The sequence below is a fragment of the Tachyglossus aculeatus genome, chromosome 6 (genome assembly GCF_015852505.1).
Source record: "Tachyglossus aculeatus isolate mTacAcu1 chromosome 6, mTacAcu1.pri, whole genome shotgun sequence".
Lineage (NCBI taxonomy): Eukaryota > Metazoa > Chordata > Mammalia > Monotremata > Tachyglossidae > Tachyglossus > Tachyglossus aculeatus.
This window is the reverse complement of record NC_052071.1, coordinates 2,988,311-3,013,931: the sequence shown is the minus strand read 5'-3', so window position 1 is coordinate 3,013,931 and position 25,621 is coordinate 2,988,311. Positions and strand designations below refer to the sequence as shown.

The following is a 25,621-nucleotide window of genomic DNA, read 5'->3' as shown; positions in this document are numbered from 1 at the left end:
TATCGGACTTCCTCCCAGCCTGGGACATCAGACGATCCCACAGAGGAGAGGGCAGTGGGTCCAGTGCTAGGGGCTGATGGCTTCGTGGGGGGTTGGCGGGAGGCTGGACCTCCGGCCTGAGGTTCCCAGAGGAAATGGAGCCATCAGAGAAGCAGCGTGGCTCCGTGGAAAGAGCCCGGGCTTGGGAGTCAGAGGTCATGGGGTCTAATCCCAACTCCGCCACATCTGCTGTGTGACCTGGGGCAAGTCACTTCACTTCTCTGAGCCTCAGTGACCTCATCTGCAAAATGGGGATGAAGACTGTGAGCCCCACGTGGGACAACCTGATCACCTTGTAAATTCCCCAGCGCTTAGAACAGTGCTCTGCACATAGTAAGCGCTTAATAAATGCCATTATTATTATTATTATTATTATTATTATCTGCAAAATGGGGATGAAGGCTGTGAGCCCCACGTGGGACAACCTGATCGCCTTGTATCCCCCCCGGCACTTAGAACAGTGCTTCGCACAAAGCAAGCGCTTAACAAATGCCATCATTGTCATGATTTATCTGCATCCAGGGGAGAGAGTATTCATTCATTCTTTCATTCATTGTCATATTTATTGAGCACTTACTGTGTGCAGAGAAAGTAGGGGAGGGGGCCTAGGTCCCCCAAACCCCCGTGGCTGGGAGCGGTGCCCTGGCTGGAGTTGGTAGACATGCCAGGAGAGCCCCAATCTGCCCACCTGCATCTCTGTCCCCAGGACAGACGGGGATATGGGGTTTAGGCAAGAAGGGACGAGGGGCTGTGGTGGAAGCCAGCTTTTCCCATCAGGCCCACCACCAGATGCCCCTGGGGAGGAGGGAGTGACGGTGGAGCCAATGTTACGGAGCAACCTCGCGAGGCGCCTTTCGTGTCCTGAAGTTCCGTGGGTGACAGGATGTTCCCGGCTGTCCCCCGCTCCCGTGGGAGTACGGAGGAACAGCCCGGCCGAATTGGCCCACCGACGGAGCTGCTTTTCCTGGGCAGCCCAGGGATGGCTCTGGAGGTGGCAGTGAGTCCCCAGGGGCAGCCCCATCAGACGTGCTGCCGGTACAATCAATCAATCAATCAATCAATCATATTTATTGAGTGCTTACTGTGTGCAGAGCACTGTACTAAGCGCTTGGGAAGTACAAGTTGGCAACATATAGAGACAGTCCCTACCCAACAGTGGGCTCACAGTCTCAAAGGGGGAGACAGAGAACAAAACCAAACATACTAACAAAATAAAATGAGTAGAATAGATATGTACAAGTCAAATAAATAGAGTAATAAATATGTACAAACATATATACATATATACAGGTGCTGTGGGGAAGGGAAGGAGGTGAGATGGGGGAGATGGAGAGGGGGACGAGATGGGAGAGGAAGGAAGGGGCTCAGTCTGGGAAGGCCTCCTGGAGGAGGTGAGTTCTCAGTAGGGCTCAGTACAACCATCCTGAGCCTCCCAGGGCCCGACAGCCTGGGGCCCCCGGAGCTGACTTCCCCAGGGGAGGACAAGAGTCATCTATTCTGCTGCCATGGGCCTCGCCTGGTTGGTGGGTCGCGATCTAAGGGGACATTCATGGAGAACTCCTCTGCTGGGTTCCTGCTAGGTTGTCTCCACCTCCCCTTCCCTCCTTTATCTACGCATAGTGCCGGGCGGTGCACACAGTAAGTGCCCCAAGTGCCACCAATTGATTGGCAGGTAGGGAAGATGGGGGGCACCGGGACTGAACCCCGACGGCCTGGGGCGGGGGTAGGCCTGGACTGCGGTCCCCAGCTGACCACTCGTGGCCCGTCCCGGGCCACCCCCCTCCCCTCCCCAGCAAGATGGGTTCTGGATCTACTCCGAGTACTGCAACAACCACCTGGACGCGTGCATGGAGCTGTCCAAGCTGATGAAGGAAGGCCGCTACCAGCACTTTTTCGAGGCCTGCCGCCTCCTGCAGCAGATGATCGACATCGCCATCGACGGCTTCCTCCTGACCCCCGTGCAGAAGATCTGCAAATACCCCCTGCAGCTGGCTGAGCTCCTGAAGTACACGGCGCAGGATCACAGGTACCCTGTCGGGGAGAGCAGGGGCAGCGGCCGGGAGGGGAAGACGGGTGGGGTGGGGAGGTGAGGTCTCACCCACTCCCCACTCCGGCTTCTCCCGCCTCCCCCTATCTGGCTAGGTCTCCTCGGGGCTGGGGTCTCTCCTCCCGGGGAGGTCCAGCCAGGCCCCTCAGGGGTTGGGAGCCTCCCCTCAGAATAGTCTGGGTCCAGGTCGTCGAGGTCCCAGACGGAGACTGAGCGTGAGGAGGAAAAGGGGAAGGAGGTGTTTATTCTGGAACAGAGCAGGCGAATTTATTGGGGCAACCACCCCAGCCCCACCCCCTCAAGGAGGCTCGCCGGCCCAAGCCCCGGGCTATCAGAGAAGCAGCGTGGCTCGGTGGGAAGAGCCCGGGTTTTGGAGTCGGTGGTCATGGGTTCAAATCCCGGCTCCGCCAATTGCCAGCCATGTGACTTTGGGCAAGTCACTTCACTTCTCTGGGCCTCAGTTCCTTCATCTGCAAAATGGGGATTGACTGTGAACCCCCGGTGGGACAACCTGATCACCTTGTAATCTCCCTAGCACTTAGCACAGTGCTTTGCACATAGTAAGCACTTAGTAAATGCCATTATTATTATTATTATTATCAGGGGGACTATCCCCCAATAGCCACCCCAATAGCGTCATCCTCCACTCCATCCTAGTAATAATAATAATAATATTTGTTGTGAGATTACTATGTCCTAAGCCTAGTGTAGACACTAGCTAATCAGTTTAGAGAATCCCTATCCCTCATGGGGTTCACAGTCTAAGTTGGGTTGGGGGAGAACAGGTGTTTGAACCCCATGCTGTAGATGAGGTAGCTGAAGGTAGAAAATGACTTGCCCAAGGTCACACAGCAGAGCAGGGATTTGAACTCACATCCGTGGACTCCCAGGCTCGTGCTTTCTCTGCTCGGCCACCATGATGGGCTGGGGCTGGGGCCGGGAGGGGGGCAGGCCGTTCGAGGAGGATGAGTCCCCAGTACTGGGCATTTTAAAATCAGGAACAGGCCCTGATCTGTTCTGAGTCGGCTTCTTGGACTCCTCCTACCTAGAGGCCCAGGGCTTGGCTGGACCATTTGATCCGATGAAGTCTCTTTGAGTGGCGAACTTTTATCCTTTCCTCCCCATCCCGTCCCGTCCAGCCGGGATCACCTTCCCTGTGGCCCAGGGATTCTCGCAGGGCTGTCCCTGGCAGGAAAATTCCCTGTATGTGTGTGCGGGTGGCTAGGGGGCATCTGTCAGGGAGGGGTGGGAATGAGAGGGAAGTGATGAGCCAGTGGCTTGGGCATCATATTAGGCTGGAAGCGAAGAGGGGCTGAAGCTCCTGGGGCAAGATGGGAATGGAGGAAGCAAAGGAACCGGATCCATCCCTTCGGTGCAAACAGACTGAAGGAAAGGACAGACCCGCTGTGCGACCTCAATCAACTTCTTTAACTTCTCTGGGCCTTTGCAAATGAAGACGATAACGCCTGCCACACCCTAACTCCCAGGGATGTTTTGGGACCAAAAGGGGATAAGTAGTATGTTGTTTTTTTCATGGTTTTTATTAAGCATTTACTATGTGGTAAGCAGGGTTGCCCAGTGCCCAGGTCCAGGAATCAAAAGGACATGGGTTCTCATCCCAGCTCTGCCACTTATCTGCTGTGTGACTGTGGGCGAGTCATTTAACTTCTCTGTACCTCAGTCACCCAATATATAAAATGGGAATTTAGACTGTGAACCCCAAGTTGGACATGGACTGTTTCCAATTCGTTTGTCTTGTGGCTACCCCAGTGTTCAGTACAGTGCCCTGCACATAGGAAGCACTTAACAAATCCCATGTATAAAGAAGTGCTTTTTTGAGTGCTGGGATATGTACAAATGAATCATTTTGGAGTAAGGGAGTTGGGGGTCAAGGGACCTGGGTCCTATTCCCGGCTCTGCCGCTTGCCTCCTGGGTAACCTTGAAGTCAATTAATTTTCCCAATTTCCTCACCTGTAAAATTAAATTTAAGTACCCGTCCTCCCTCCCCCAAGGGTATGATGAACGTCATGAGGAATAGATAGGGACCATGTCCAGCTTATTATCTTGCATCTACCCCATTGCTTAGCACAATACTTGGCACCTAACAAGCACTTAATCAATGCCACAGTTATTATTATAAGTTTCATCCAAGGAAGCAGAAGGGTCTGATTCTTGTGGGTACCAAGAAGGCGACTTCTCGGTGAGCAGAGACCATGAAGAAGGAGGTCCAGGGTGAAGATGGGGAGAGCTACAGACAATTAGAAGTTTTATCTGCTAAATTTAAGCTTTTTAAGTCTTGGCCCAGCCAGGGGCACCACTACAATTGCACTGGACATGGGGATGTGGTGAGTGATGTGATGAACAATGTGATGATTCATTCATTCATTCATTCCATCGTCTTTATTGAGCGCTTACTGTGTGCAGAGCACTGGACTAAGCACTTGGGAAGTACAAGTCGGCAACATAGAGAGACGGTCCCTACCCAACAACGGGCTCACAGTCTAGAAGGGGGATACAGACGACAAAACAAAACATGGAGACGGGTGTCAAGTCATCGGAACAAATAGAATTAAAGCTAAATGCACATCATTAACAAAATAAATAGAGTAGAATAAGTAGGCTAGATGATCCCAGGGAAACTGATGAGTGGAGCCAGAGAACGGGGCAGGTCCCAGGCATGACCCTGGGCATAATGGTCAGGCCGTGTTCTGTCACAGCCGAGAGTGAGTGGGAGTGAGGTGGCCGGGAACTGAGAATCCAGGTGGATCCATGGAAACAGTGGGGGGTCAGCGGACAGTGGCCTTTACCCAAGCCGTTACGGTAATGTGTAGGCAGCGGGCCACAGGGGGAGGGGACCCACTGGAAGCAGGGCAGAGAGGAACCCTGGCCAAAACGCTCAGCAATCCCAACCAGTCAATCAATTGCGAGGGGACGGTAGAGTTGGTAGGCGCGATCCCTGCCAGTGAGGAGCTGTCAGTCTGATTCATTCATGCATTCAGTCGTATTTATTGAGCGCTTACCGTGTGCAGAGCACCGTACTAAGCGCTTGGGAAGTACAAGTTGGCGACGTATAGAGACGGTCCCTACCCAACAACGGGCTCACAGTTTAGAAGGGGGACTCTAGATAGGGGAGATGAGACACACACTCACACACACACCCTGGACTAAGTGCTGGGGAAATGGAAGGGCAGGGAGGAGGAGAGCCAGTTCCTGCCCTTAAGAGTCTGACAGTCTGATGGGGGACCTGGGACAAGCACGCACACACAGATCACCTCGTCAGCACAACATCGAAGCAGCTGAGGCCTGCAGCGTAGCCAGTCCGTGCCGTGGGAAACCCCGGGACCACACCAGTTTGCCCAGACCAGGGCTCAGACAGCCCCGGACACTTTGCATGCGAGGAACTCTGAAGGAGCCTGCTGAGAGCGAGGCAGGCGGCTTTGGGTGGAAGAGTTGGCCGTCTTCACCTGAAGGTGGGACTGCTTGGGTCTCCCATGAGCCAGTGGACCAGGTTCAATTTCAAGGTCAAGCTGGCCAGCCCCCTGCCCATGCTCTGCATGGCTGACCCCACCGGCTGCTCTCCCCAGGTCACATCCCCAGGGGCTGCAACCCCTGCAGGGTCTTGAACTCATTGAGAGTTGGGCAATCCAGGACTTTGGCCCTTGGATTCCCACCCTCTCCAGTCCACCTGAACTTTGCCCAAAGCCTCGCAGCCCAAACCCGACAGACCCTCCCGATTCAGTTGTAGCCACCAGCGAGGGATGGAGAGGGGAGAGTCGGCACTGCTGGATTAATTGGGAAGTCCCTCCCGCACCGTGAAGTGAGGTGTCCGTAGGGTGGCCAGATCCTGGCCAGGGTGTTCTGACATTCCAGTGCCACCATCCCCAGTGGGCATTCCCAGTGTGGTCTCCCTGGGTGGCCCCGGGGTGCCCCAAAACGCCATCTCCATTTTGCCTCCTCCGTGGCTTTATTTAGTCTGCACCTCTTGTCCCCTTCCCACCACCACCAGAGGACCGGGTGATTCAGAGTTAGCAGCAGAGAAGCTGTCGCGTGTCGCCATTCCATGCGCGTGCTTTGACACCTCAGCGCCAGGATGGCTGGGATCCGACTGCCTTCCCTCCCAGAGGAAGCCAAGGGGGAGATGGAGGCCCAGCAGGGGAGGGACCCCAGGGGGCTGGGTGGGTCACTCCTCGAACCTCCCCGCTCATGTCCCCGCAGCGACTACCGGTATGTGGCCGCCGCCCTGGCTGTCATGAGGAATGTGACCCAGCAGATCAACGAGCGGAAGCGGCGTCTGGAGAACATTGACAAGATCGCACAGTGGCAGGCCTCGGTCCTGGACTGGGAGGTGAGGGGCTGTGGGGACAGGTCCACCCCACCCCAGATGACCTAACAGAGTCGTCCCCTTCTTCTAGCCCTAAAATTCCGCTTCTTGGGCAAGACCCTAAACCCAGGAGGTAAGTGTGGAGATGGGGAACTGATTCTGCCCGACTCCCACATGATGATGCAGATGAGGCTCGAATGTGGGCGGCTCATAGCACCAGAATCTTCTCATCCTTTTCTTCCTCCTCCTTCTCCTTCTCCTGTTTCTCTTCCTTCATCTGCCTCCTCTCCTCCTCCTGCTTCTCTTCCTCCTCTTCTCTCTCTTTATCTGCTCCTCCTGTTCCTCTTCGTCTTCCTGCTCCCCCCCCCCCCCGCTTCTCTTCCTTGTCCTGCCCTTCAATAAATCAATCGGTTGTATTTATCAAACACTCATGGTGTACTAAGGGTTTGAGAGAGGACAGTACAATCATCATCATCATCAATCGTATTTATTGAGTGCTTACTGTGTGCAGAGCACTATACTAAGTGCTTGGGAAGTACAAGTTGGCAACATATAGAGACAGTCACTACCCAACAGTGGGCTCACAGTCTAAAAGAATTTGTAAGCATGATTCCTGCCCTCAAGGAGCTTACACCTGCTGCGTGATTCTGGGCAAGTCACAACTTCTCTTGGCCTCAGTTCCCTCATCCTCAAAATGGGAACTACCTGTTGTCCTTCCTACTTAGACAGTGAGCTACATGTGGGACCTGATTATCTTTTATCAACACCAGTGTTTAGAACAGTGCTTGGCATGTAGTAAGTGCTTAATAAATACCACAATTATTATTATTACAGACTAGAGGGGGAGACAGATATTAATGTAAATTACAGATGGGGAAATGGCAGAGTATGGACATTTGGACATAAATATAGCGGGGGCTTAGGAGGGGGGTGAATATCAAATGCTTAAGGAGTATAGGTCCATATGCAGAGGGGACCCAGAGGGGAGAGCTAATAAGGAAATTAAGCCTTTTTCAGGGAAGATTTCTTGGAGAAAATGTGATTTGAGTGTGCTTTAAATACCCTGGAACATGGAGGAAAGAGACTGCCTTCTTCCTCCTCCCTAAAGAAGGAAAGCCAATCAATCAATAATATTTTTTGAGCACTTGCCCAACACAAAAGACTGTACTAGATGCTTGGGAGAATGCAACAGAGTCAGTAGACAGACGCCCTACACTCAAACAATTTACAATCTAGAAGAAGAGACAGCTATTAAAAGAGATTGCAAGTCGGGGAAGCAACAGAGTATAAAAAGATATGGACATAAGCGCTGTGCGGGTGGGTGAGTAAAGTGCTTGGGGTTAAGTGACACATTCAGAGTAGAAATTGGGTGGGGAGATGAGAAATTAGTCAGGGAACGCTTCCTAGTGGAGCTATGATTTCAAAAAGGCTTTGAAGGTGGAGAGCAGCAGTCCATCCTATGTGGTGAAGCGGCAGGGCGCCGGTCTAGAAGCCGGAGGACCCGGGTTCGAGTCTGAGCTGTGCTGTTAACTTGCCGTGTGACTGTGGGTGAGTCACTTAACTTCTCTGTATCTCAGTTTCCCCATCTGGGAATAATAATACCTGCCTTGTCTCCCTACCTCTCATGGGTTGTTATTGAAATGAACGAACTGATGTGAGAGCATTTTGGTAATAAAAGTGCTCTAGCAAACCAATTATTATCAGTGTCTAGTACAGTGCCTGGCACATAGTAAGGGCTTAAGAGATACCATTATTATTATCATTATTATTATGTGAAGTGGGAGGGAGTTCCAGGAAGGAGGGAATGGATGAGCAAGGAGTCAACAGTGGAAGAGAGGAAAGCGAGTCAAAGTGAGTAGATTGGTGTTAAAGGAGTGAAATGGGGGGCTGGGTTTTTTTTAAATGGTATTTTTTAAGCACTTACTATATGCCAGGCACTAAGTGCAGTAAGTGCTGAGGTAGATTCATTCATTCAATCATATTTATTGAGCGCTTACTGTGTGCAGAGCTCTGTACTAAGCGCTTGGGAAGTACAAGTTGGCAACATATAGAGACGGTCCCTACCCGGCAACGGGCTCACCGTCTAGATCCAAGCTAATCAGGTTGGACAAAGTCCCTGTCCTACATAAGACTTGCAGTCTTAATCCTCATTTTGCAGATGAGGTAACTGAGGCACGGAGAAGTGAAATGACCTGCCCAAGGTCACGCAGAAGAGACATGGCAGAATCGGGATTAGAACCCAGGTCCTTCTGACTCCTAGGCTACCGTGTGTGATCCATTATTCCTTCATTCAATCGTATTTATTGAGCGCTTACTGTGTGCAGAGCACTGGACTAAGCGCTTGGGAAGTCCAAGTTGGCAACATCTAGAGACGTTCCCTACCCAACAGTGGGCTCACAGTCTAGAAGACTATTATTCATTCATTCATTCAATCGTATTTATTGAGCGCTTACTGTGTGCAGAGCACTGTACTAAGCGCTTGGGAAGTCCAAGTTGGCAACATATAGAGACGGTCCCTACCCGACAGCGGGCTCACAGCCTAGAAGGGGGAGACAGACAACAAAACAAAACGTACTAACAAAATAAAATAAATAGAATAAATATGTACAAATAAAATAGTCATTCATTCATTCATTCAATCGTATTTATTGAGCGCTTACTGTGTGCAGAGCACTGGACTAAGCGCTTGGGAAGTCCAAGTTGGCAACATATAGAGACGGTCCCTACCCAATGGCGGGCTCCCAGGCTGGAAGGGGGAGACAGACAACAAAAGAAAATATGTTAACAAAATAAAATAAATAGAATAAATATGTACAAATAAAATAAATACCAAGTCATCACGGGACGCCGTGTTCGATGATGATGATGGCATTTGTTATCGCTTATGATGCCTCGCTGCTCTCCCACTGTGAGACAGTAGCAGTGCAAGTTGTGTGGTCTCTCCCCGGGACAAAGGGTCCATGTGAGGCAGTGGCTGTTAGCTCGTGTGCTCTCTCCTTGGCCCGCTTCCCCCCCCCCACGCCTCTCCGGCCTTATCTCCGGGTCCCCGGCGGCTGGGGGCGGAGAGCGGTTCGCAGGGACCTGCCGAAGCCTCCCAGGGGAGGGGCGGAGGGGCAGAGAGAGAGAGGAGATGATGATGATGAGGGCTTTTATTAGGCGCTTACTATGTGCCAAGCGCGGGCCCCATCCACGCACACCGACTTTCCCGCCGGAGCCCGGCGGCTTTGGGCACCTGGGCATCGATTGGGAGAGGAGGGGGTGTCTCTGTGAGGTCAGGCCTCCAGCAGCCGGTGAGGGGGTTAACCATTTAGACTGTGAGCCCACTGTTGGGTAGGGACCGTCTCTATATGTTGCCAGCTTGTACTTCCCAAGCGCTTAGTACAGTGCTCTGCACACAGTAAGCGCTCAATAAATACGATTGATGATGATGATTTGTCCCTGAGCGCAGACTGAGCCCCCTTCCTCTCCCCCCTCCATCCCCCCCATCTTACCTCCTTCTCTTCCCCACAGCGCCTGTATATATGTATATATGTTTGTACATATTTATTACTCGTTTATTTATTTATTTTATTTGTACATATCTAGTCTATTTTATTTTGTTAGTATGTTTGGTTTTGTTCTCTGTCTCCCCCTTTTAGACTGTGAGCCCACTGTTGGGTAGGGACTGTCTCTAGATGTTGCCAATTTGTACTTCCCAAGCGCTTAGTACAGTGCTCTGCACATAGTAAGCGCTCAATAAATACGATTGATGATGATGATAAAATGTTCAAGTGAGGCAGTAGCTGTGCCGCTGGAGTGGTCTCACGCCGGAGGGTCGGCCCTGGAGGGCAAGGTTGGGGGCTTCTTCTTCCCTGATCCCCTCTACTTGTAATGGCTTCCGGGCACTGCCTCTGCTCCTTCCTCCCCACTGGACTGGGCCTTCCTCCAGTCAGTAGTGTTCCCGCCTGGGCCCTCTGTGACCGCCGGCTGATAATAATAATAATAATAATAGTGATAGCATTTATTAAGCGCTTACTCTGTGCCAAGCCCTGTTCTAAGCACTGGGGAGGTTACAAGGTGATCAGGTTGTCCCACGGGGGGCTCCCAGTCTTCATCCCCATTTTCCAGATGAGGTCACTGAGGCCCAGAGGAGTGAAGTGACTTGCCCAAAGTCACCCAGCTGACAATTGGTGGAGCCGGGATTGGAACCCATGACCTCTGACTCCAAAGCCCGCGCTCTTTCCACTGAGCCACGCTGCTCAGCCGGCAGAATCAGGTTCTGGGGTAGGGGTGGGTTCCCGCCTGCTCCGTGGGTCTCTGGGTGAGGGAAACGGCCGTGGGGCGGGAGGAGGGGTGGGAAGCAGGAATATTTCCCCTCTAAGGAGGCATAGGCCTCATCTCATTTCCCTAATAATTGTGGTCCTTGTTAAATGTTCACTCTGTGAATAAGATAATCAGTGTCTGCTCCACTTGGGGAACGGAGAAGCAGCGTGGCTCTGGGGAAAGAACCCGGGCTTTGGCGTCAGAGGTCAGGGGTTCAAATCCCGGCCCCGCCAATTATCAGCTGTGTGACTTTGGACAAGTTACTTAACTTCTCTGGGCCTCAGTGACCTCATCTGTAAAATGGGGATGAAGACTGTGAGCCCCCCCGTGGGACAGCCTGATCACCTTGTGACCTCCCCAGTGCTTTGCACATAGTAAGCGCTTAATAAATGCCATCGTTATTATTATTGGGGCTAAAGGGGGAAGGAGAACGGGTATCGAATCCCCATTATACGGATGAGGAGAATGAGGCACAGAGAGGTCAAGAGACTCGCCCAAGGTCACACAGCAGGCGAGTGCTGGAACTAGAACCCGGGTTTCCAGACTCCCAGGCCTGAGCTCTTTCCATTAGGCCATCCTGCTTCTCTGCTTCCTGGGTTGGGGCCGCCTGCTCTCCCCACCCCTCTCCCTCACCCCCTCGTGCCCCTCTCCATCCCCCCATCTTACCTCCTTCCCTTCCCCACAGCACCTGTATATATGTATATCTGTTTGTACATATTTGTTACTCTATTTATTTATTTTACTTGTACATATCTATCCTATTTATTTTTTGTTAGTATGTTTGGTTTTGTTCTCTGTCTCCCCCTTCTAGACTGTGAGTCCACTGTTGGGTAGGGACCGTCTCTATATGTTGCCCACTTGTACTTCCCAAGTGCTTAGTACAGTGCTCTGCACACAGTAAGCGCTCAATAAATACGACTGATGATGATGATGATGATGAGAAAACCTCTGCAGGAGGTCACCTCATCCTTTCCCCTCCTCCGGGACCCCCGGGCTCCTCTCCATTGGTTCCCCTTCTTCCAGGCTCCCAACGGCAGGTGCCGATTTTAGATCTCAGAGAGAGGTGGCCTAGCGAAGCCCAGGGACGGTGTTACCAGGGCTGCACACGCTGTCTGCTTCAGGGGAACGTGAGCCTTTTCAAATATTTTCCAAGGACACAGCTTTTTGGTTTCCAAAATGATGCCCGGTCCAAGACTCGGGCATCCGCACAAGCCGAGGGGCCGGGCCCACTTGCAATCACCTGGGTTCATCCAGGAAATATCTTCAGGATTTGAGGCACGGCAGGCGGAAAAGAGGGAGACCATGGTAAGGGAATGGTTTCTGAGCAAGATAGTCCGGGGGGAGGGTCTAGGGGGAAGTAGGGAGGACACCGCAGCGTGGCTTAGTGGAAAGAGCACGGGCTGGGAGTCAGAGGTCATGGGTTTGAATCCCTGCTCCGCCACTCGTTAGCTGTGTGACCTTGGGCAAGCCACTTAACTTCTCTGGGCCTCAGTTCCCTCATCTGGAAAATAGGGTTAAGACTGTGAGCCCCACGTGGGACAACCTGATTACTTTGTAGCCCCCAAGCGCTTAGAACAGTGCTTTGCATATAGTAAGCACTTAACAAATACCACCATTATCATTATTATTATTATTATTATTATTATTATTATTATTATTATTATTACCCACCCGGGTTTGCTCCTCCCAGCCATATCAAAGGATTGGGGTGCCATCCGGTTTGCTGTGTACCCCAAGGCACATTACTTGACCTCTCTGAGCCTCCATTTTGCTGCTCTGGAGAATGAGGGAGAAAAAGAGCTGCTTTAACCCGAACTCATGTTAGGGGGTCATGTGATGGTACTTGCGGATTTTTTTTAATGGTATTTGCTAAGGGCTTATTATATGTGAAGCACTGCTCTAAGCACTGGGGGAGACACAAGCCTTATCAGATGAGGCAGCTGAGGGACAGAGAAGCTGTGACTTGCCTAAGGTCACACTGCAAGCAACTGGTGGAGCCAGAATTAGAACTCAGGTTCTCTGACTCTCAGGCCTGTGCTTTTTCCAATAAAGCCACGCTGTTTCTCACGGTAGCCCCTCCATCCTGGTTAAATCCACACTTGACTTCTCTGTGCCTCAGTTACCTCATCTGTAAAATGAGGATCAAGACTGTGAGCCCCAGGTGGGGCAGGGACTGCGTCCAACCTGATCGGCTTGTATTTACCTCAGTGCCCAGAACAGCACTTGGTCTTCGTGGGAGAAGCCTCCTTCCTGCCTCTGTGGGCTGGCTGATCATCATCAGTGGTATTTCTTGAGTGCCTCCTTTGTGCAGAGCACTGTACCAGGGCCTTGAGAGAGTACAACAGTACTCTTGAGAGTAGGTAAAAGTTGCTCTCTTAAGCAAGGTGGAAAAAAAAAATACCCCAAAAAACCAAACTAACCCGTGCATTCACTGAGATTCTGTACTTTGGGACCTGTGGAGGGGAGGGAGGATCTTAAGTGGAAAAACAAAACAAAAACCCAAAGCATCCCGTCGTAGTTGGACTTATACAGAGATGCTAGATTTTTAGCAACCAGAGTCAAAAGCAGTTCAGGGGATTCCTGGCAGTAAATCATGCAGTACGTGACGGACCGATGGATAATGGACCGATATTGCTGTAAGCTTCCTGGTTTTGAGTTTCTTTTAAGTTCTCTGTGGAAACTTTATGCAGACAATAATTAGGTAATTAGTATCTTCCCGTGCTCAAATATTTGCAAATCCTGACATCTAAAATTAATTATGGATGTTGACAAATGCAGCGCCTGCGATTTTTTTTAATGGATTGATCGATAGAATTCAGCTCCCGTGATTTTTTTTTTTCCCTTTTAATGGCCCAACACCAACTTCTGAATGGCTAAAAACCGGGCCTTACAGCCCCCAGGAGAAACATCATTTTGAAGAGCCTTACTTTAAATGCTAAAATTTATGGTGTTTGAAGGCCTGATTTCATTTTAGATGGTCATAGAAGGACACGCAAAGTTTGAGAACAGTGCTTGGCACATAGTAATAACTAGACTGTGAGCCCACTGTTGGGTAGGGACCGTCTCTATATGTTGCCAACTTGGACTTCACAAGTGCTTAGTACAGTGCTCTGCACACAGTAAGCGCTCAATAAATATGATTGATTACAACAGACAAATTGATTATGCCACTTATGAGGCAGGGGACTGGATGGGATGATTTCTGATCCTTTTTGTCCGCACCCCTTCCGTCAGGGAGATGACATCCTGGACCGGAGCTCGGAGCTCATCTACACTGGGGAGATGTCCTGGATCTTCCAGCCCTACGGGAGGAACCAGCAGCGAGTCTTCTTTCTCTTCGACCACCAGATGGTTCTCTGCAAGAAGGTAGGCCGGCGAGGGAGGGAGAGAAGTAGTAGTAGAAATAATGGCAGCGCACTGTACAGGATGGTTGCAAAGTATGGAATAACAAAGTGATCCAGTGGCTCCTCAGCTGCTTATGTCCCAGGGTGAGGAATCAGGGCTCAGGGTGCAGGCCCCTTGATGCCAGGGAGTGGCATCAAGCGCTTAGTACACTGCTCTGCACACAGTAAGCGCTCAATGAATATGATTGAATGAATGAATGGTGGGGAGCAGACCCCAGGGGACAGGATCCTTTGATGGCCGCGATTAAGTGAACAGTGGTCAGTTGGGGACCCCGGGGACGGGCGGTTGTGGGAGGAGAGAAGCAGCGTGGCCTAGCTGAAAGAGCCTGGGGCTGGGAGTCCGAGGACCCGGGTTCTAATTCTGGCTGTGCTGTGCGGCAGTTCCCTCATCTGCAAAATGGATATTAAGACCATGGTGGGATCGAGACAGTGTTAATTAGTGGGCAACTTCCTCGCCAGCCTTTCCCTGGGGATACCCACCTTCTTGCCCTGGGGAATGAGGCTAAGAGCCACCTGTAGGACCAAACCCATATCCTCAAAGGCTCTTCGAGCCTTCCACCTGGATGGGCCCAGTCCTGTCTAACCTGATTACCTTGTATCAACCTCAATGCTTAGTACAGTGCCTGGTACATGGTAAGTGCATAACAAATAAAAGGAAAAAAAAAAGGGAGAGGATCAGGGAAGCGGCATGGCAGAGTAGATAGAGCACAGGCTTGGGAGTCAGGAGGTCATGGGTTCTAATCCCTGCTCCAAGACTTGTCTGCTGCGTGACCTTGGGCGAGTCACTTCACTTCTCTGGGCCTCAGTTACCCCATCTGTTAAAATGGGGATGGAGAACGTGAGCCCCATGTGGGACAGGGACTATTTCCGACCTGATTTGCTGGTATCCACCCCAGAGCTCAGTAAAGGCCCTGGAGCATAGTAAGTACTTAACAGATACCACAATTATTATTATTATCCTTGAGGGCAAGTACCAAGGAGATGGAGAGACCAGGCCAGGACAGTACCCCTCAGGAAAGAGATGAGAGGAGGGGCTCAGGACACAAAGCTGTGGAAGGAAGAGCCCCTAATTCCAGAGGTTATTTTGTCCATCCCACTACCTCTGAATAGGATGCCTGGTGGGGAATACGGAGAATTGAACAGCCCAAGCCACTTCCTTGCCAGCCCATGTCCAGGGATACCCACCTTCTTGCCTCGGGGGATGAGGCTAGGAACCACCTATAGGACCAAACCCATATCCGCACGGGCTCTTGGAGTCTTCCACCTGGATAATAATAATAATAATAATAATAATAATAATAATAATAATAATAATAATAATAATAATGGCATTTGTTAAGCGCTTACTATGTGCAAAGCACTGTTCTAAGCGCTGGATGGGCTCAGTCCTCATGAGCCCTGACGTCACCTCCTTTTCCCTCTAGGACATGATCCGCAGAGACATCCTCTACTACAAAGGACGCATTGATATGGACAAATATGAGGTCGTGGAAATAGAGGACGGCAGAGATGACGACTTCAACGTCAGCTTGAAGAACGCCTTCAAACTCCACAACAAGGAGACTGAAGAAGTGCACCTGTTCTTTGCCAAGAAGCTGGAGGAGAAGCTCAGGTGGCTCAGAGCCTTCAGGGAAGAGAGAAAGATGGTTCAAGAAGATGAAAAAATAGGTACAGTGTGGTCACCGGGAAAAGGAGCGGGAGGGAAACCCAATAGAAACCTGCTCTACAGAGAACTTGGGGTCTAGACTCTGAGCTCAATGCCCCTGGTGGGCACGGAAAAAAAAATTCCTGGGGATTCTGGAGGGGGAGATGCCAGCCGCGCACATGGAAAAGGTCCAAGGGAGATCGGAATCCTCTCTTCCTGGAGTCATTTGTGTCCAGAGCCTTTCAAATCTCCTGCAGCCCTGGCCCTGGGACCCTGGGGTTCCCCTGATCCAGCCCTCCGAGGCAGGGCACCGTAGATCCTTGAGCTAAGCGGATGCGGTGCTGACCCTCGACCTATGTAGCAGCGACGCAGCCGGGAGAGGCCCCTCCTGTAGCCGTCCGGCCGTAAGGATGCAAGTGGCAAAGGCAACCTCCGGTTAGGAAATCAACGTTTATGTTTCCTTTGGGAGCCTCTCTCCTGAGCACTCTCCCTCTCCCTTCCAGCCTCTCCCAGCTCTGGCTACAACGGGTGGACCGGAGCGGGGACTCCCGGGGCAAGAATCCCAGGGTAGGAAGCCTCCGGGCTGCTCTTGGGTCCTCTCTGTGCACCGTGGGGTGTTTCACCATCCCCCAGGGGCCGTGAGGAAGGGAGCGCCGACTCAACCCCTCCCCACAGCCCTGTGGTTTGTTTCTCTCCACAGGCTTTGAAATTTCAGAGAACCAGAAGCGGCAAGCGGCGATGACCGTAAGGAAAGTCAGTAAGCAGAAAGGTAAAACCCCCTTCACCTCACGGTGAGGCCTCAGTGGCGGTGGGCAGAGGCCGGGGGGAGTTGGGGAGGGCATTCCCTCAGCCTGCCTTTCTCACACCAGGTGTGCCCGGGCACCTTGCTGCCGAGTCTAGCGGGGCCCTGGACGTGTGGGGCATGGGAAGCAGGCGGGAAGGATCGGACGACCTCAGAGGGCCTTGAAACCCATAGTTGGAGATTTGCCCCTCCCCTTCCTGCCATCAACCAAGCATCCATCAATCGCCGTGAGCCCGTCACCCGCCGTCACTCCTCCCTCGCTTGCTATCCCGGAGTCTGGCACGCTAGGCCTCCTGGACGGAGAGAGTCTGACCCTCCAGGCCCCTGAGGCCCCAGGCTGGGAGCGAGGCCACCCGTCCCAGCTCCCCTCCTCTGGGGAGGAGGCCGGGATGGCCATGTGGGGTCCGATCTCAGATCGTGGCACTGCTCACAAGCCCTCTCCACTGAGAAGGCCCCTGAAGGGTTTTTCCAGGAGGACCCTGTCCAGGTCTCCATTGCCCCAGAGGACAGATCAAGGGGAAGTAGACTAGAATTGAGGCAGAAGAGATTTCTCTCTGGACCTGGGGAAGAACTTCTGCCTGCCAGGGGCTTAAAGCCCGGAGTATTGGGACGGTGGGACGTCTCAAGGCTTGGCCACCTCTTTAGGGAGGAGAACAGTAATGCTTGGGTTTTCGTTTGCCTGTTTTTTTTAAACGGTATCTGTTAGGTGCTTACTATGTACCAGGCGCTGTACTAAACGCTGGAGTAGAAACACAATAGTAAGATTGGACACAGTCTCTGTCCCACCTGGGACTTGGTCTTTAATCCTCATTTTACAGGTGAGGTACCTGAGGCACAAAGTGAAATGATTGGCAACAAATTATGTTGCCAATTTGTACTTCCCAAGCGCTTAGTACAGTGCTCTGCACATAGTAAGCGCTCAATAAATACGATTGATGATGATGATGATTGGCCCACGGTCACACTGCGGACCAGTGGTAAAGCCAGGATTAGAACCCAGATCATCCGATTCCCAGGCCGCTGGGCCATGCTGCTTCTGGGTGGATTAATCAATCAATCGATCGTATTTATTGAGCGCTTACTGTGCACAGAACACTGTACTAAGCGCTTAGCCATTTGTCTGCCTAGTGGCAGGGGTCTGAACCAGATAATGATGGTATTTGTTAAGCACTTACTATGTCCAAAGCACTGTTCTAAGCGCTGGGGAGGTTACAAGGTGATCAGGTTGTCCCACGGGGGGCTCACAGTCTTAATCCCCATTTTACAGATGAGGTCACTGAGGCCCAGAGAAGTGAAATGACTTGCCCACAGTCACACAGCTGACAGTTGGCGGAGCCGGAATTTGAACCCATGACCTCTGACTCCAAAGCCCGGGCTCTTTCCACTGAGCCACGCTGCTTCTCATCTACTGCCTCAGATGAAACAAGATCCCACCCAGCTCCAGGACCCTGTGATGGGGTTTAGCTAGAGGCAATCTAGCCTGCCAGTTTGGGGGTTGCTGAATGTAAAGATCATCATCATCATCATCAATCGTATTTATTGAGCGCTTACTGTGTGCAGAGCACTGTACTAAGCGCTTGAGAAGTACAAGTTGGCAGCATAAAGAGACAGTCCCTACCCAACAGTGGGCTTACAGTCTAAAAGGGGGAGAATGCCCCTTTTAAAGATGCCAGGGAGGATTAGGCTGCCAGTCACAACTGACTCCTTTCAGGCCAGGCTTGCCTGTGGCGGTAGCGTCTCCTCTTGAGGAGCTCCATTCGTTCAGTTGTATTTATGGAGTGCTTTACTGTGTACAGAGCACTGTATAGGACTTAGGAGAGTACGATGTAACAATAAACAGACATGTTCCCCACCCACAGTGAGCTTACAGTCTAGAGGGGGAGACAGACATTAATATAAATAAATTGTGGACAGATACATAAGCACCGCGGGGCTCGGAGGGAGGATGAATAAGGGGAACGAGTCAGGGCGATGCAGAAGGGAGTGGGAGAAGAGAAAAGGGGGGCTTCGTCGGGGAAGGCCTCTTGGAGGATATAACGTGAAAGATGTCTGTATGGGGATCTCTGTATGGTGGCTGGGGAGGAGCTGTTATCAATAATCATAATAATAATAATGATGGTACTTGTTAAGCGCTTACTATGTGCAAAGCAGTGTTCTAAGCACTGGGGAGGTTCCAAGGTGATCAGGTTGTCCCATGGGGGCTCACAGTTTTAATCCCCATTTTACAGATGAGGTCACTGAGGCCCAGAGAAGTGCAGTGACTTGCCCAAAGTCACACAGCTGACAGTTGGCGGAGCCGGGATTTGAACCCATGATCTCTGATTCCAAAGCCCGGGCTCAAATGGCAGTGATCATTCAGTCGGTAGTATTTACTGAGAGCTTACTGTGTGCAGAGTAATAATAATCAATCAACCATATTTATTGAGCGCTTACTGTGTGCAGAGCACTGTACTAAGCGCTTGGGAAGTACAAGTTGGCAACATATAGAGACAGTCCCTACCCAACAGTGGGCTCACAGTCTAAAAGGGGGAGACGGAGAACAAAACCAAACATACTAACAAAATAAAATAAATAGAATAGATATGTACAAGTAAAATAAATAAATAGAGTAATAAATATGTACAAACATATATACATATATACAGGCTCTGTGGGGAAGGGAATAATAATAATAATGGTATTTGTTAAGCGCTTACTACGTCCAAAGCACTGTTCTAAGTGCTGGGGGATACAAGGTGATCAGGTTGTCCTTCGTGGGGCTCACAGTCTTAATCCCCATTTGACAGATGAGGGAACTGAGGCACAGTGAAGTTAAGTGACTTGCCCAAAGTCACGCAGCTGACAAGTGGCAGAGCCGGGATTCGAACCCTGAACTAAGTGCTCGGTACAGTTGTTGCTGAATTGTACTTCCCAAGTGCTTAGTACAGTGCTCTCACACAGTAAGCACTCAGTAAATACAATTGAATGAATACAATTTAACCAACATATTCCATGCCCACAGTGAGCTTATAGGCTAGACGGTGTGGGTGAATCTGGAAAGCGTTAGGAGTTAGGGCTGCAGCAATGTAAGCGAATCGAAACCTTCTCTTCCCATCGCTGGAAACGCAGCAGGAGTGTCCCGGGGCCCAAGCCTCACCCGAACCAAGCCGGCGGCCGAGGGCCGGGCGTTGCCAGGAGGACTGGTGCAGGGTTCAGGAATTGGACATGGTGGGAGCCTCCTGCCTGGGCACTTCCAAGCATTCTCTAAGTCGTGGGGACGGTCCCACAGGCATTTCCCCGACTCTGGAGGGGTACTTCCCCCAGCCACGCGTAGAGCTGGGGGGTCTCAACCAACTTGTCGGCCCCGTTCGGGCTGGGCCTGAGAGCGATCACCGAGGCAGAGGGCCCAGGACCGGCATGAGAGCAGCAGGAGCCCCTTGGGGAAGAAGGATTTGCCCATCCGGACTCCTGAGGTGCCCCTAGGGAGACCCGCTTAGAGCTATCATCACCCTTGGTAACCGAGAGGCTAGGACTGGGACCCCTCCATTTTCCAACATAAGGGGACGTATGCTGGACCACTCCCCGGGCCGGAAACCTGGGGCCCCACCTTTCCCCCACCCCCCGTGGGGCATTCTTGAAACAGCCTTGAAACAAAGAAATTCGATCGTCGGCGATGCGGACCGGAGAAGGGGTCTCCGGAGCGGGGGGCTGCCGCTTTCCGCCTAAGCCCTCCTCCTCTCCCGTGCCTTCTGGGACCGGACTTCCAAACCAGGGGTGACCAAGAAGGAGGTTCAAGTCCTGTCTTCTGGCTGCCGGGCGAGGAAGGGGCCAGCCAGAGGTCGACGTAAGGGAGATTCCCGGAAGATGACCTGGGATGACGAAAGATGCCCTGGAAACATCCAGTTCCACAGCAGGCCGAGCGGGAAGTAGTTGGCACTTTGGAGGCAGCCTGCTCTGATTCCTTACATGAAGTTCCTTACATAAGTTTCTCCAGCGAGAGCCAAATTCAAGCTGCAGCAACATCCTTGTGGACTGGGGAAAACCCAGCAGAGAGAGCCATTTCCTCAAGACGGCAATAAATCAATCCTCAAGTCCGGGAACTCGATTAGACGTGCAGGGTGAGGCTGGGATTGGCTGGCGTACCTTCCCAGTTGGACAGGTATTTGAGAGCCCAGTTGGAAGGTTGGAAGGATGCTTATTCCTCATCCACTCATGCTCTCGCAAACAGCTATTTGGTCTGTAGAGTTCCTGGCAGACACAGACCGAGCGACAGTCCTCCCTTCCCATAGCCCTCCGGGTACCCAATTCCAAATGGGTGAAGAATCAACTCCAGGGGCCTGCCCTGCTTGCCCACCTGTGCCTCAGTGGCCTGACTAGGTGGTGTTCTCTTTCACATATCCAGAGCTACACTCCGAGCACAGACCCAGGGATTTTCCAACCAGGGATGGATCCTGGCATCCCACAGGATGCTGGCAGCAGTGGGATCTTGGGGCCAGAATCCCCAGGGAATAGCTTGCCTCTCTAGCATCCTTTAAGCTGGGTATCCCTTGAGTCGGTGTCTATGCCACCGTCTTGACCCAAAAGTGAGTATGAGGAGTCGGCTAACTAGGTAGCTAGTGTGAGTCGAACTCCCCTGTTTCCCAAGGCTGTCCTGCTCCACAGGGGGCTGATTTAAGCAGGAGAATAATAATAATAATGGCATTTATTAAGCGCTTACTCTGTGCAAAGCACTGTTCTGAGCGCTGGGGAAGTTACAAGGTGATCAGGCTGTCCCATGGTGGGCTCACAGTCTTCATCCCCATTTTACAGATGAAGGAACTGAGGCCCAGAGAAGTCAAGTGACTTGCCCCAAGTCACACAGCTGACAATTGGCGGAGCCGGGATTTGAACCCATGACCTCTGACTCCAAAGCCCACGCTCTTTTCCACTGAGCCACGCTGCTTCTCAGGCCTCAATCAGGACTGAATCAGACCTGGCTCCATCAATCGCGCTAGGGAGCACTCAGGCAGAAGCACTTTTCGAGCAGCATTTGAAGAAAGAGCCGAGCAGGCGGGAAGAATTGGGTCACAGCTGGGGCCTGGTCCCCGCAGGGGCTGCCAAAACTCTCCACATGGGCTGCATCCCGGGCTCTGCGGGCCCCGCGGACCAGAGTCCCAAAGGGAACCTCCGCGAGCTTTGGAGCAGCTTTGATGAGGCTCCTCATCCCCAGCCTCGGTGTGGCCACACACCCTCGCCATCCTTCCCTTTTGGCCATTTTGGAGCCCCAAGCGCCCATGAAGAGCGTTTCCCCATCTTTCTCTTTTCCCAGTCTCTGCCCTCGCTCTCCGCTCCGGGACTCCACTGCTGCCCTCGGGGCAGACCCTGGCAGCCCAGGAAGGTCCCTGGGGACGGCTGCCTCAGCAGATCAGGGGGAGAATGCAACAGGGAGAATATCCCCCTTCACTCTGAAAGCTCCTTGCCCTGTTGCTGAGAAAATGACCGTCACCGAGCCGGTGGTACTGCGTCCTCGCCATCCTCCCAGGAGGCAGGAGTCCCGACCTCGGCCCTCCGATCCCGACTCTAGGCTGGGCCTCCGGGGTCCCACTCCCTCAAGGCCGATCTCTGCAGTCAGCCTCCCCACGACAGCATGGGATCGCTGGAGGAGCCCCCCATCTGCTCAGCGCTGGCTGCGCTCTAACCTCCGCCTCAGCGCCGTTGACCAGGGGCTGAGGACAGGAACGCCGGACCGGGCCACGGTCCCAACTTCGGCTTGGGAATCCGACTCTCGGGCTCGGGAACCGTGTGTTTTAACCAGCCAATTCCAAGTCAGGAGACCTGGCCTCCCGGCAGGCGCTCAGCAGGGGCCAGGGCTCGCTCTTGGGTCTACAGACCCTGTTGGGGGGCTAGAGGATTAGGGGAAAACCGGGTCCAGTTATCTCTCTCCAAACCAGAACCAGCTCTAGGGCCAGACTTGGCCCTAGGTGATTGTTGGAGATTCAGACTCACTAGTCAGACAAGAGTCGAGTATTTATTGAGCACCTATTGTGAGCAGACCACTGTACTGAGCACTTGGAAGAGTGGCACAGAGATAGAAGACATCATCCCTGCCCTCAAGTACCTTAAAGTCAAATGGGAGAGGCAGACGCAAGAAAGAAGAAAAGAAAAGGAGTGAAAAGATGGATCTGTAGATGAGTAGAGGCTTAAATGGTAGGTTGTGTGAGTACGGAAGTATTCCAGGAGCATAACTGTGTAATTGATGCAGGAGTATTATTCATTCATTCAGTTGTATTAAGCGCTTGCTGTGTGCAGAACACTGTACTTGGCAAGTACAGGTCGGCAACCTATAGAGACGGTCCCTACTCAACAATGGGCTCAGTCTAGGAGGATTCTGACTCGGGGAGAAGAGAAATTAATCAGGGAAGACCTCCTGGCAAAGAAGTGATTCAGGATGGCTCTGAAGATCAATCAATCGTATTTATTGAGCGCTTACTGTGTGCAGAGCACTGTACTAAGCGCTTGGGAAGTCCAAGTTGGCAACATATAGAGACAGTCCCTACCCAACAGTGGGCTCACAGTCTAAAAGGGGGAGACAGAGAACAAAACCATACTAACAAAATAAAATAGAATAGATATGTACAAGTAAAATACATAGAGTAATAAATATGTACAAACATATATACATATATACAGGTGCTGTGGGGAAGGGAAGGAGGTAAGATGAGGGGGAGTTCCAGGAAAAAGGAGGGCACGAGCAAAGGATTGATGGTGCGATAGATGAGATTGAGGGACAGCCAGGAGGTTGGTGGAGTGTGTGGGGACCGGGCAGTTTATCCCAGTTTATCGAGTTGCGGTGGGACGGGAGCTATGATAAGGATTGGGGAAAGAGCTGATTGAGGGCCTTAATGCCGGCAGTTAGGAATTTCTGCTTGATGCAGAGATAGGTGGGTTTTGAGGAGCAATAAGACGTGCCCAGAAGGACTTTGCTGAGTGACCCTTGGGAAAATCACAAGTGAGTCTGTGACTTATGATCCAGGTTCTTGCTGTGGCGGGAAGGAATTTCCCAGACAGTCTGGGGGCTTCCACGGAGGCTGGGTCGGCACCACTCCGGAGAGTAGGGCAGGCCCACTGCCCGCTCCATGCTCTTCCCAAGTCATTGGTGTTGGCGGGAGGTGGGGAGGAAAGGGAAGCGGTGTCAGAGATGAAAGCAGAGAGCTGCCGGCTCACGAGTCGGCCTCGGGCTCCGAGGGGCGATTAATAATAATAATAATGTCGGTATTAAGCGCTTACTATGTGCAAAGCACTGTTCTAAGCGCTGGGTTAACTGATGCGTCTCTCCTCTTCTGTTCCCCCCCACCCCGCCCCACTGTAGGGGTCAGCTGCTCCCGGTCCGTGCCTCCGGGCTACCCGCCGCCCCAGGATCCGTTAAATCAGGGACAGTACTTGATGCCCGACGGCCTAAACCAGTCGCAGGTCTTCGAGTTCGCCGAACCCAAGCGCAGTCAGTCGCCCTTCTGGCAAAACTTCAGCAGGTTAACACCCTTCAAAAAATAATACCCAGAGAGATGGAGCATTTTAAAATAAAATAAATAAAATTATATTTATAGATGGACCTTTTTTCGGAGATGCACTGTTGCAATTTAAAAAATATATAGAGAAGGACCAAAAACGTTTTCTGTTGTTTTTGGGAAGCAGATTCTGTTGCTAGGTAGTAGACGCCGTGGATTACTTCCGCCCGTGTAATTGCTTCTTTGAGTTCTTCACGTCTCTCCCCATCCCCGCCCCTTCCCGCCCCCTTTTATTGGGAAAGATTCAGCGGCATTTCATCTTCTGCTGTCCGTGTGGTCTCGCTCGCTCATTAGTGGTGATTCATCGACTTGTCATTCTGGGCAGGGGTGGGGGGATCTGTTGCCGACTGACGAGTGTTTCTTCTCTCGCCATCGCTGCCGACAGGTTGGCCTGCCTGTGGGGGCTTTTTGACTTTTCTCTCTTTTTCCTCAGGGGGCTGGTCGGGGGGGGCCGGGGGCTGGAATCCTCTCCCCCCTCCACCCTCCCGGAGCACCCCGAGCCGTGCGGCGGCCGAGAGCGGGCCCCCGGCGCCGTGTTTCCGCCGTGCCAGCCTGGGTGTGCTCTGCCGTGCTCTGTGAATTGCTGTGCGGTACTGCTATTGCTTTCACTGTTTTGCAGGTGTTCTGGAGGGCTAAGAACAGAATCGCTGACCCGGGGGGAGGGTGGTCCGATCTGTGGGCCGGGAGCCAGGGCCTGGGCTGGAGACCCCCACGCTGGCCTGGATTCCCTTGGTGGCTTCTCCTCAAAAAGGCCGGTTTTGGTGACCCCCACCTGGTGACCTCTCTCTATCTCTCTCTCTCTCTCGCTCGGACAGACGGACGGACGACGGGACGGGTTTCAGACCGCCACTGAGCTCCAGTCAATCCATCAGTGGTGTTTATCGAGTGCTTCCCGTAGGCAGAGCGCTGGACTACGCTCTTGGGCAAGGCCAAGCGAGTTGGTAGCCACAGCGCCTGCCCACGAGGAACTCGGCTCCCGGGGCCTGGCCCGTCGACTCTGGTTTTGGGTCCGGCTGCCGGCCACGGGCCCCACTGCCGAGGGATCTTAGGTGGACTGGCGGAAAGAGGCAGGAGGCAGGCCCAGCCCAGGCTGCCGCAGCCCGGGGGCATCCACGCTGGTGAGGAGGCTGCCCCTCGAGGCCCAGCTGAACTGCCCTGGAAGGAGACATCACAAGCAGGAGGCCAGGGCCCCGAGAGATGCCCGGCTCCCGCAGTCGCGAAGGGACCGGGTGGTAGGGGAGGGGTGCCCATCCTGGCGGCCTCCTTCCCTCCCCGGCTCCCTGTCTCTCTGTCTAGGTGTGAAGCTCCCTGAGTGGGCTTTAGATGCCCGGGGGCCCAGATAGGGGCCTAGGGCCATAGTGGGCCACACAGGGAAGACTCGCTGTCTCTCTCCCTCTCTTTCTCTGTCCCTCCAGCTCTCCGTCTTTCCCTCCCCCTCCGTCTTTTTTGCTCTTTATCGCCCGTCTTTCTCCACTTCCTTTTCTCTCTCTCCCTCCATATCTGTCCCTTTTTTCTGCCTCCTCTTTCTCTCTCTCTC

The 25,621-nt window shown here is 52.5% G+C and overlaps 1 protein-coding gene across 3 annotated transcripts in view; it reads left to right on the top strand.

The window, feature by feature from the left end:
• Window positions 1-25,240, top strand: part of ARHGEF9 (Cdc42 guanine nucleotide exchange factor 9) — a 133,944-nt gene extending 108,704 nt beyond the window's left edge. For all 3 annotated transcript variants that reach the window (XM_038747803.1, XM_038747805.1, XM_038747804.1), the window contains exons 5-10: window positions 1,833-2,065; window positions 6,303-6,432; window positions 13,945-14,076; window positions 15,539-15,782; window positions 16,460-16,528; window positions 23,889-25,240. In XM_038747803.1, the coding sequence (XP_038603731.1) occupies window positions 1,833-2,065; window positions 6,303-6,432; window positions 13,945-14,076; window positions 15,539-15,782; window positions 16,460-16,528; window positions 23,889-24,070 (990 nt within the window). In that variant the 3' untranslated portion in view covers window positions 24,071-25,240. The remainder of the gene's footprint in view (window positions 1-1,832; window positions 2,066-6,302; window positions 6,433-13,944; window positions 14,077-15,538; window positions 15,783-16,459; window positions 16,529-23,888) is intronic.
• Window positions 25,241-25,621: the final 381 nt, after the last annotated feature.